Here is a 12,251-nt window from a genome sequence, read left to right as displayed (position 1 = left end):
GCATAACAATGAATGATTATGTGACAATTATGCATTTATTCGCATACGAGCATGTATAATGTAATGCCATGGTGTGTCCAGTCAAGGCTGGTGAGGAAGTAGATGTTCCTTTGAAATCCTCTTAATCTAACGGAAACGACTTGGTAAGCTTCTATCAGTAGAACGTTTGAGGGAAATGGGGCAGATGAATAATAATTTGATGTTTTTAAGTGATTGTGGCTCTGATACACCCTACTTCCAATGGACATCTCTGTCACTGTTAATATCTGGGCTAGAACTTCCCTGCCCATAGGTCTGCAGATGCCCCGGGTTGGGGGGGGGAGGGAGGAGGGGAGCAGAGGGGGGAGACTAAGAGTTGGTGCAAGAGGAAGGTGGACAATCAGATCCTTATTTGCATCTTTCAGAAATTATGACATGCCTATTTTCTCAAATGAGAGGCATTAGGAAAATCAAAATCTTCATATTAGATCACTAGAAAGTCATTTCCTAGCAGTTCACTCAACCAGAAAATGGCCTAGTGAGAAAGAGAACTACTATGGTCTTTTCACTTGGAAGACCCCCACAGCTGGAAACTACATCAAGTAGTTTAACTTCCCTACAGTAGGAAGTGAGTAGCACCGACTTCCATATCCTTTTCCTAACACTCTATCAGCCAATTGGCTTTAGAATGTAGACTATTTGTCCATAATGGGCATTCTAATTTTGTGGCATAGGAGTGGGGAAACAATACACCACCACTGCCTACTTGCTCTCTCCTTAGGCGGTAGTATAAATACACATTACTCCATAGAAAACTTTTTCTCCCATTTCACATAACCATGCACACCTTGGAACACCTTTTTCTCCAGCCCCTGGAGGCACTAGGGTCTCCCCAGTGGTGCCTGACTTTCAAATATGGATAATCCACGCTGCTGCTAAAAGTCTCTGTCAGCATCTAAATTCCACTTAGCATTTCCATTCCTCCAACTCTAAAGGGAAAGAGGAAGCGGAGAGCCAGAGAGGCAGTTGAGGAAGTGGGGATAATCAACTACGAGGAGCTGGCTTCCAAGAACTGAGGGAAAACCTGAAGGAGGCATTCATTTGCAGCCTTGAGGCCTTGGGGGGTTGGGGAAGGGGGAGTATGAAGTGCGATACAGATATGAGCTTCTACCTGGGCAACCATTATTTTATCATCTTCATAGGAGAACGCTTTATATTCCCTCCCGAGCCCACTGAGATGTGAGAACAGGGGCCCCTGCTCTGTAGGCCTTGCCCAAGCACCGTTCATGAAGGTATTTGGATTCCTGTCCCTGGTCTATACGGTCCCTGTCCTGACGCACGCATTTCTCCCTGAAACACCGTCTGTAACGGGGAGAGGGAACTTGGGGCGGCGGGGCTGTCCCGGGTTGGGGGTGGGGCAGGAGGAGTGCTGAGGCCCGGCTGGGGCGCATACGGCGGGAGACCCAGCGCGGAGCCCACGCGCTGCAGTGGGGCGTGGGAATCGCGGAGCAAACAGCAGGCTGCAAAGTGTGTGAGAATTGCTGGGAGTGGGAGGGAGGATCCCACATCTAGGGCTTGTTCACTAAAGAATCCAGGCGGCCAGACATAGGGGTGGGTGGGGGCGGAAATCCATCAGCTCCACAAAGTGACAAAGCCCTTCCATCGTACGTCAAGTTCAATCTCGGGCTCGCGAAGATCCTCCTTTTTCAGTGGAGCTCCTGCGGGTCCTGGACCAGATCGTAGCGGGAGCTGGGAGAGTCCCAAACCGGCGGAGAGGAGACGCGAGGTGGAAAAAGCAGTGGAGATAGCAGGGCCTCGGCTCAACCCAACCTGCAGGGCGGCCGTCTCGGGAGCGCTTCTCCTGGGTTTCCATCGGCCGAGGCGGCGGTTCGCAGAGCAGGGTCGGGGCTGCGCGAGCGGAGAAAGTAAAAAATGCCATTGAGAGCGGTTCCACTGGCGACTTCGCTGCGGCCGCGACGCAAGGGCTTCGAAGCAGCAGAACTGAGGCCCCTCTCCTTCCCAGTCGGCTTCCACTAAGAACTTATTAAATAGGGACGGTTTAGAGTTGATCTGTCACTGAGCACTACTTACCCCGAGATCTTTTGGTTTTTGAATTACTTTATTGATTGAAGATTTTGTTCTTTGGAATGTGACCCTGTTTGGACTTAGAGCTAATCAGGAAGCGCCGCCGGGGAGGGCGCTTTGTAATCACTTCGCGGACCTCCCCTGCGGGCGCCGCCGACCCTTCCCCGGTGCGCCCCCTGCGGTCGCCTAGGCTTTGCAGGGAACCCTCCAGCCTCCGGGACTCCGCTCCCCCGCGCGCCCTGGGAGCTGTCTGTGGTGCTAGGAGAGAGAAACGGGAGAGGGAGGCCCGAGGGGAGACAAAAGGAGAGGCAGAGAGCAGAGAAACTGACAATGCGAGGTTGGCTGAGACCGTCCACCCAGCAACACTCAGACTGACAGAGGCCTTCAAAATTCAGCCAGAAGAAGGGGAGGGAAAAAGTCCCTTCTGGGTCATCTCATCTCCCTGAGACAGCTGACCTGATTTTCCAATGCGAAAGGCCAGTGATACCTCCCTCTCTCTGAATGCACACAACCCTTACCCCACACACTTAGCCCTACTAAACCCTGGGGGTGTTCAACCTGCCAGAAGAAGGGAGGGGCACACAGGCCCCAACTTCAGGGAAAGAGGCATGGGCAGAGAGGAAGGCTAGAACTGGCCAAGAAGCGGGGACTGGACAAAGACCTAGTGGGAGACTTAAGAAGTCTAGAGGCGTTGTTCCAGGGTTCATGGAGTAAACTCTGGAGAAGCCCCCGCTCGCCCTTCTGCCTAATTTTCTAGCCAACAGCCAAGACACCCGACAAAACAGCTATCCCACACCAAGAATTCAGTGCTGAGGAGGAAACATCAATTCCCTAGGAGGCTCAGCTCTGCCCCTGATCATGCCCACCAGTAGTGAAAAGTCAATCTCTTCCCAAGCATGTTGACTTCAAGTCATGCCTGGCTTTTTAGAAAACTAAGCAGCTCTCTTCCAGTATATTTTCGTAACCACATGGCTTAATAGGGACTAAAGTTTCCCTAGCCCTGGGGAGAGCTTTTCCAAATATTTTTAGAAAGTCAAAAATATAACAAAACAAACCACTCACAAGCTGCCTGTTTAAAGAGGGGAGGTGGGGTTTGGCAGACTCCTGGGGAAGGGCTGTCTAGGCAGGAGTCAGATGGCAGGGAGGGAGGAGGACGGAAGTCTTGGTTTGAGGGTAAACGGTTTTATTTGCAACAGAGGAAATCAGCTGTCTAATTTGCCATCATGTGGACTTTCATTTTAAGGGCGGGGGAGCAAAAATAAACTGTTACAAGGTGGTAGATATATTTGCTGGAGGCATGGAAGCAAGCAGCAATCATAACTTTGCAACTCATTGAAAATTGCTGGCTTGGGCTAGAACACCTGGCTGCTAGTTGGGGCGTTAACTTCTTACTCCATACTCACTACAGATTTGTGCTAGGTTTGCTGGAGTCGCAGAGCTGATCTTGAGGAGAGCAAATGTAAGGGGCCTTTGTGAGTGTCTAAACATCTCTCTGAAACAAGTTTGTTCTCCTGTGTTTCTGTAGCAAGCAAAGAATGCCCCCGAAAATCCCTGTTTTGCCAGTCCCCAGCTTAATCAAAAGAGCGATCCAAATGGAGTTAGCCGTGGAGTGCCCTTCCAACACCAACTGAAGGTGGGAAAAATAAAAGAAGTGCAGCTCCCAGGGCCAACAGACCTCTGAGCCTCCATAACTAACTCTGGATCTCCCTTGTGAAAAGACCTTTGTCTATTATACTGTTCCTTGCTTTTTGGAAAACTTGGTGTTGCACTCCTCACCTTTTAGCCAACACCGCTACTTTGTTGGGCAGGCACGGACTGAAGGACCCCTTTTGAGGGAAAGGACTATGTTTGCATTTGACTTGTAAGCAATAGTTTGGGGATGTTTGAATAGAAGGGCACCTGCTGAGGTGGTACTGCTGCAGAAAGAAAAGAATGAAAAGAAGGAATCCAGCACTCAACTTTCTTCCTGGGACAACAGTCCCGCCACCACACACACACACACACACACACACACACACACACACACTCCTTTTGCCAACTTCTGTGCAACAGGAAGTAAACAACACAAATGTAGAAGGGGAATTGACACTTTCAACTGCATGGTTTAGGGGGTGAAAGAAAACATGACTTTGAAGCAAAAGCACATTTGGGAGGACTCTGGTGGATCAAACCTAATTGCTAGCAGAAGTGGAATATGAGGTTAATTAAGAAACCTTGGTCTCTGTAGACATAGTGTTTCCCCCTTCATTGTCCACCTATGGAGTCCAAGTTTGGCCTTGAGAGTGAAGGGATAGCTGGCAGGCTCCTCAGCAGAGTGGCTGGCAGGCTGCTGGCGGGCTGCTGGTAGCAGATGGGTGCTATGGCCTGGTTTGTATTTGAAGATTTGTTTATGTGCATTTCCCAACTGGACTTGAGGTCATTCTTTGTAGGGAACTTAGAATGTGTGAGCCCCAGTGAATTCCCAGGTCCCCCCCTTCCCCCCCCCCGAAGATGACCAGCCCTGGGGCCAATGCATCGAGAAGCTGTAGCACCCCCAAGCCTTGGAAAGTGCCTTTTTAGGCCCAGGCAGACCATTTGTGAACTATTTAAGCGTGATTGTAAAACCCAACAGCAGCTAAGACAGAACAAGGAGAGTCTGCTGAGTACCCAGGCAATGGGCATTCCCACTGGACACAGTGGCGCCCAGCTTCCAGCCCAGCCCAGCTGTTTGAGTTTGTCCCAGCTCAGTGGGAAGAAAATGAGAAGGGCCAGTCCAAACACTTTTGTTAGAATCAAACAAGACCAAGACCACTTTTAAAGCAAATTGATGAGCTGGAGAGAAATCTGCAAACTACTCCCTAATTAGCCCAGGTCTGATCAAGGCGGCGGAGGCAATTTCCTCCTGGATTTCACCTTTCTTTCCTTCTTCCTTCCCTCTCCTCCCCAACACACATTCCCACAGCACTCCACATTTTTTTAATGTTTTTATAACTCTACTAAGATTCAAACATCAGAGAAAGTTGGAAAATGGATCTGGATGTGTTTTAGCTGCAGATCTTACTCTTTTGACTATGTACTAGGGCAGAAGTGAAGATAGAAGATGTAAGGAAACCCAGACGGGGATCCAACTCTCTGACTACTCGAGAAGTGACCTTGGGGCTGGGGAAGGTGGGAAAAGCCTCGGAAATGTACACACCCCCCCACCCAGTTCTTCCGCACTAGTCAGGAATGCTGAGCCTCTTGGGAGCTAGTTGGGGAGGAGGGCCTGTAGCTGAGGTCTGGCTCTGGCCGAGGTGCTACGAATACGTACACACTCATTCACACACACACACACACACACACACACACACACACACACACACTCCCAAAGCAGGGAGCCGGCCTCCACTACCCTCTGGGCAGGGCCTCTCATTTTGCGGTCCCAAAAGATCCAGGGACGCGGATAAAAAGCCTGGCACACCTGTCTCGGCCAGAGTTGCTCTCCGCTCCAGACATCCCAGCACAGCCAACTCACTAGGACAAGAGACTCGGCTCGGGGCTAGGGGTTGGATGCCCGCTGGGGAATGAGAAGGCCGGGATCAAAGCACGACCAGGGTTTGTTAGCTGGGCCTCTCGAGACCCCCCGGGCGCCCTAATTGCGCGCCCTGCAGCCTCCTGCTTGCAGGCTGTCCTGCCGCGCGGGCGCCGGGCCGTGGGCTGCCGAACAGCTGCGAGGCCCGCATGTCCGCCCGCCCGCCCGCAGCCCAGCCCCTGCCGGCGTCTCCGCTGCCCAGCGCTCCGGACCCTCATTGCCCCGGGAGGAGCCCTAGGAGAAGGAGGAGGGGCGGACAGACCCGGTTCGGCTGGGGCTGCCAGGCAGGCCGGGACAGAAGGGAAAGTTGGCCGCCTACTTGGCAAGCACCAACAGCCGACAAGCGCAGAGTTTCTCCTGCGGCCTCACGGACTGCTCTGAAATCATCCACTTAAAAAGAAAGAAGTTCACACATATCGAATAACGGCTCGGAAGAGGCCACCGTGAAAAATGGAGCTGTTTTTATACAAGTCAGCCCAACATCTTTACAGATTTTGTAAATTTCTTAATATTCCAGAAGGGATTTTGTTTTCCTAAACCAATTGACACATTTCATCATAGTACATTCTGCTTCAGTAAAATCAGCTCCCTTGGATTTCATCGCTTGTTAAAAAAAGATAAACTTTATTTCTGTAATTTTCAATCACAAAAAAATCTATATTTTTGTCTAAGCATTTATTTTACTGAATCAAAAAGACATGAAAAGAAAAATCATGTTTTACTAATGTATATAAGTGACTTTTTTGGACAACATATAATAAATATGATATATCACTTATCACTCAGTCTTTCAAATGTACATTTTTTTTCATATTATGGAGCATGCCACTTTTCCAAAAGAAAAAAGGTCATGAGAAATCAGTGCAAAGTTCTCAGTTACCCTCCTCTTTTCTCTGGGGCAGTCGGAATGTCCACGGCAACGCCCTCTGCCTCGGAATTTGAGGCTGTTCATCTACAATTCTCTCTGCCTGTGTGGTTTCCTCTCCGTGCCCTTCTTTCTTCCCTCCTTACCCCACCCCCCTCCCTCCCTCCTGCTTGTCCCTAAAGTCATTTTTTAAAAAGAACTTGAGGTTTTGTTTTTGTTGATGTTTTCACTTACTGGTCGCACTTTGTGTGGAGTCGGCGTTTTCGCCAGTCACACTGCTGTGCGGGGGCTTTCCAGCCCTGTCTCTGGGGGTGGGGAGATGGAGAGTGGAGGGCTGGCTCCTCTTTGGGCCCCCCCTCCACCCGCTGGTGAGCGTCTTCCTCTCTTACTTCTTTGCTTCCCGGTTGGCTGCAAGGGAGGCCGGACAGCCTGGTGCCGGGAGAGGAGGGGCAGCTGTCCGGGTCGGGGAGGGGACAGGGAGGGACAGTGACTTGCTCTTCACCGGGGATGCGGGGTGCCTGGGATGGGGCTGGACAGGGGATTGAGGGCCGGCTGTCCCCCAGGCCCCAGGCCGTGGATGAGCACTCGGGGCACCAGGGGCCGCTGCAGCTGGGGATGGGGTGCAGGAGGAGTCCGGTACATGCTGCTGTACATGGCGGCGGCGGCCGCCGCGGCGGTAGTACTGTCCATGCTGCCCAGCAAGCTTGGGTGGTAGAAATAAGGCGACGGAAACATCCTCTGCAGTGCCGAGTAATTCCCTGCCTCGGCCAGCAGCTCCAGGCCCACCGCAGTCTGCCGCTTCCACTTGGTCCTGAAATAAAAGCAGGCGTGCGTGCACCCTGCAGCTGTGGGCACTGCCCAGGCACCAAGGCCCGTTCTCCCCCCTCACCTGCCTTCTCTTCCTCGGGGAGCACACGAAGACTTAGAGAGCGCTGAGAACCAGGAATGAAGCACACCTCCTGGCCCCCTATCCCACCCTCTCCCTCCCAGAATCACCCAAATCCAAGTCAGTTTCCCAAACGATGCCATCAATGTCTGAGACATTCAGAAATAAAATTCTCCAATCTTTGCTACCTTTTCCTGACGTTTTGCTCTGCCGTTGCCCGCCCCCCCCTTATTGTTTGGCTACTTCCTGAAACTTTCCTGGAGGCCAACGGAGACCACTCTTTCTATAAGCAGTCTTCTCCCTCCTCTAATTTCCTTCCCCAAGTGGCTCCCCAGCCACCCCAGAGTGTCTGCTCTTTGCCCCTCCCCCTTTCCTCCAGGCCGAGTGAGAAGAAACCGTAAACAAAGGGACACAGAGACTCCTGGGCCTTGGACTCCTGGCCCTCTTGGTCCCCAGGGCTGTGGAGACACATCTCTCTCACCAGCCTGACAGGACCTTACGGCAGGTGTTTGGGGTGGGGGGTTAAGAGCCAGGAAGGTGACAAGGGTTTCAAAACGGAATTCGTTTGAGGGAGGACTCTCCCATGGGGACAGTACCTCGGGGCCATTCCAGGAGGGGAAAAATGCATTTCAGGATCTTTTCTCCTCTGAGAGAGAGTAACAATTAAAACCTGTGATCAGCTCCTCTCGGGCTCCTCCCTCCCCCACCGCACCCCACTAGGAAGAAGAGGCCTTTGCTCAGATGCCTCCGGACGGAACGCAGGGCTGCTGGGCCCTCCATACCCGGCAGCTCCAGCCAAATTAATAAACATGTCGCCCATTTTAAATTGGCTACAAATGACACTAATGTTTTCCGACAGAATTAGGGTGGCTGAAACCGTATGTAATGAGACAGAAAATTATGGTAAAGATGACAACTGGATGGGCATTTCCAACCACACTTATGGACGATTAGAACACAAATGAGAGAAAAGGAGGGGGAGAGAAAATCGAGACAAGGGAGACAACCGTCAGGCTTGGAAACTCGGCATAACCTCGGCCCCAGACTGCACAGGTTGGGTTCACACTGCAGTTCAGGGGCGTACAAGTACTGTCAGCCCCTTTCCCAATTTCCTTTCAAGGGAAGCCGTGGTTCCTGGAGGGCTCTGAGGTGGCCAGAATAGGGGACAGACCCTCAGTCATAGATGCCTGACCGGCTGCCAACTCTACCTCTCCCCAACTACCTCACAGGACAAACAAGGACTTTTAAGCTGAGGCCAGTGGGTCAGCTCTTCCAGGATGGATACAGCCAGACTGTGTGACCAGCTATAGATATTTGGAACCATCCTGGGGCAGGCCCCAAAGGGTGCAATGCACAGGTTTTATGGGCCTGAGTGTCTCCTACACCGATGTCTCAGTTTGAAAAGGTGTGGCTTGATTGATTTGGGGGCAAATTTCAGCCATTCAGGTTTGGGGGAGAAACTAGCATATGTTAAGGACACTTAGAAGTGCAAAATTCTCCAAACTCCAGCTACCCAAGGATCCCTTTCACCTTGGAGGTGTGGCTAATTCCTCCTCCAGCCAGAAAGCCCCCGACTGCCAGCTCAGGGACCTCTGAGTCCTTAGTGTCTCCGAGGCCAGGAGGGAAGAAGATTGGTGTAGTAGTCTTGACCTGGATGGCCAGACGTCTTTGCTCTCCCACACAGCCTCCCTTACCTGCGGTTCTGGTACCAGGTCTTGACCTGGGTGTCAGTGAGATTGAGCGCAGCTGCCAGGTCCATGCGGTCCTGCACACTCAGGTACTTCTGTCGCTCAAAGCTACGCTCCAGTTGATTGAGTTGGTGGTCGGAGAAAGCCGTCCTGGCTTTGCGAGGTTTTTTGGCTCTCACAGGGGGACTCTCTCGGCTACTCGTAATCTCCCGGTCTCCTTCCTCCTTTGTTCCTACATAGAAACCCAGACACGGACGTAAGGTAGCCTGGAATGGGGAAGGATGGAGTGTCCTCCTGGCACACACTTGCACATTCCCAAGCCAGCTGCTGGTCTGGGGGTGGGGGGAAGTATACTCTGCCACCTTCCTTATAAACATACTTGGACCTTAGCCAGTATGGAGGAAGAGGACCAACTGCTGGCTAGGGAGTGTGGAGCCTTGTGCAGAGCTTCTAAGAGGGTTCCAAAGGAGTGCTGGATCTTCCCGCCTTTGGAAATGAGAAAGGAAAAAAAATACTTTATGATATAGGGTCCTTTTCTTAATTGTTTCCTTGACTGGGGGGAGACCCTGTCCCTTTCCATTACTGTTTTCATCCTGACTTCATATTTTCTTATGTGTTAGTTTTTAAAAGGTCTTTCAACATTTTTTTTTGAGAAGGGGGCACTTTTTTCATTTTACTTCTCCTGTTTACTAAAAGTTATAGGCATTTGTTTTCCTTTTTTCAGATGCACTTGGGAAATATTGGATCAAGCTCTCTGCAGCTGCTTGCATCAGGTCTCTTAAAGCTTCAGAAAGAATGTCTCCCAGACACTGCGTTCAGCTCAAAATCACTGAGCCCATCCAGGTGACAGCCCAGAGATTTCCGGATGCTATTTGTCAACTTTGGTTTTTTACTGAAATGCTGGGAAATCGATATGTCAATCCCTCTGTTTGTACCCGTTTTTGCTGCGCTCCTTGATCTTCCCTGCAGGAAGAACCATAATCTCTCTAATTGACCCACTGGGGAGGTTGGTGCACAAAAAATCGCCAGACCAGACTGTACATCTGTTTTGGGCACTATTATGCTAATGATACAATAGTAAAATGAAGAGGCAATATCCTACCTTCCAGACAGTCAGCACACATCTTTCCCAGAGATGACAAAGATTAATAATAATAATAAGCTTATCAGTAAAGGGAAAAAAGAGAACTCTCCTCATATGTTAAAACTCTTTTGCCATGCAAAGACCAGAACACTTATGAAATTCTCTGGGGAGAAAGTGAAAAAAGGGAGTTGAAGGACAATTCCATTGCCATCTTCTGATTTTACAAAAATAGATATCCAATTCCATAAAATTTTACTTTCATAAATGCTACCTCCCAATTTACTTGTAAGGGGCCAAAACTCTTACTGAAATACAGATATTCAGTTAGCGCCATGGGGTAGGAAGAGGATTTTTTTAAATTGAAACCCTAATTATAATTTTTTACCGTGTGGCCTTCCCTATATTAATCACGATCTAATAATTTTTTTAAAAAATGTCCCTGTTAATCGCTTCGGAATTTTCCCCTTCGCTATATCTGATAATTCGCGTTCCAGTGTTCAGAAAATACGGTGTGTAGGAAGAATGGAATGATTTGCATTAAATTATAAGCACCACGTTGTGATCACACCCCTAGGCACTATGAAACACTAAAGTATTTCCCGTCAGATACCCTCCGCCTCTGCCCCCTTCCTAATAAATTAAAATGAAGTAAAACAAAGAAAGGAGCTGGATGGCGGTGAGGGTTGGGAGGTCGAAATGTAACAATAATCAGAACTTGGGACGAGTCCCCAAATCGCACGCCCAGGCCTCCCTCCCGCTTGCAGTTTTTGACCGTGGCGCTATCGCCTTAGAAGCTGAAAATGGCCTTCGAATCCAGCAGAGATTCGCAGGAGACAGAAGGGAAGACAGGGAAGCAAGAGGAGGAGAAGCTAGACGGCTGAGGGAGCCGAGGCGGCGCGACTCACCGTGGCATTTGATGTCGCTCTGGGACTCTTCCCGCTTGTCGAGTTTGGTTTTGCTGTCCTCCTGCTCGAGCTTTGGCCTGAAGCTCTCGTGTGCTGCGTTGCTCTCCTGCTTCGGGGTGTGGTGGGGAGAGGAGACGCTGGTGCTGTACGGTGCACACGCCGCCAGAGGTTTGCTGTCGCCCAAGATGTCCTTAATTAAAAAAGAAGAGGTGGAAGTCCTGGGGACCGAGGCGGCCGAGCCCAGCTGCTGGGCGGGAGGCTGCGGCGGCGGCGGTTGCGGCGAAGGCTGCAAACTTTGCGTGGGGGCCGCGGCTGGCGGCGGCGGCGGCTGTTGGCTGTGGTGGAGGTGGTGGTGATGCTGGGGGCCGTCCGCTATCACATGCGGTTCCGGGGGCTCCATGGCGACCGAGATGGGAGAGGAAGGCGCCGTTCCTACAGTATCAATCTCCGAACAGGGAGACGGAGTGGCCTGACTCCTAAAATCCGCGGTCCTGGCCTCGCCGAGCGGGCGGAAATCTCCATTCATCATGCCGGGGCTGCCCGAACTGGCACTGGACAAAATCGTGTCTATTCCAAAATTCGACCCGCTGGCCCCTTCCATTGTTGTCATTTCTACATGAGGTCCACGCCACTCCGCCGCTCCGCTGCCGCCCCGACCAAGCAAAGGAAGCTATCGATCGTAAAGCAGAATAACACGAAACAATGTTGTCTCCGCTTAAAACACAAACAAACAAAAAAGTGGGGCGGGGAGGGAAGGAAAATTGGGAGGTGGCAATCCGTGGACACTTGCGACACTTTTTTTTTTTTTACCCTAATGCAAAAAGTAGGAGTTTGGGGAAAGGAAGATAGAGGGGGAAAGTTACAAAAATTGTTGAGGAAGCACCGAGCGTGCGCTCCAGGAACGATCGCGCACGTGGCGCGGCGGTGGCGGCGCAGGAGAGCCAGACGGAGGTGCAGGCAGCAGGAGGTGACCCCGACGCCGCCGCCGCCGCTGCCGCCGCCAGGGTCTGCCCACAGCCTGGCACCAGGCGGCAGCGGCGGCGGCGGACGTGGCAGGTGCAGCGACCGCGAAGCCCGGGCAGACGCGCGCCCTCGGAGCTGCCCAGCGGCTCCCAGAGGTGGTGGCCGCGCGCGACTCGGACGCCCCGGTGCCGAGTTTCTGAACTTTCTTGGAAAGTTGTGGAGCAGACACCGCCGCAGTGGTCGCGG

General features: G+C 51.5%; 1 protein-coding gene across 1 annotated transcript; it reads right to left on the bottom strand.

The window, feature by feature from the left end:
- Positions 1-6,977: 6,977 nt before the first annotated feature.
- On the bottom strand, positions 6,978-11,652 carry BARHL2 (BarH like homeobox 2; the record flags this gene model as incomplete). Its single annotated transcript, XM_081224554.1, has 3 exons — positions 6,978-7,290; positions 9,060-9,285; positions 11,043-11,652. The coding sequence occupies 3 exons, from the start codon at positions 11,650-11,652 to the stop codon at positions 6,978-6,980; spliced, it is 1,149 nt and encodes a 382-aa protein (XP_081080680.1).
- Positions 11,653-12,251: the final 599 nt, after the last annotated feature.

The sequence above is a fragment of the Mesoplodon bidens genome (genome assembly GCF_964165515.1).
Source record: "Mesoplodon bidens genome assembly, chromosome: 2".
Taxonomy (NCBI): Eukaryota; Metazoa; Chordata; class Mammalia; order Artiodactyla; family Ziphiidae; genus Mesoplodon; species Mesoplodon bidens.
Note: the sequence above shows the minus strand (reverse complement) of the source record. Positions and strands in the feature narration are given on the sequence as shown.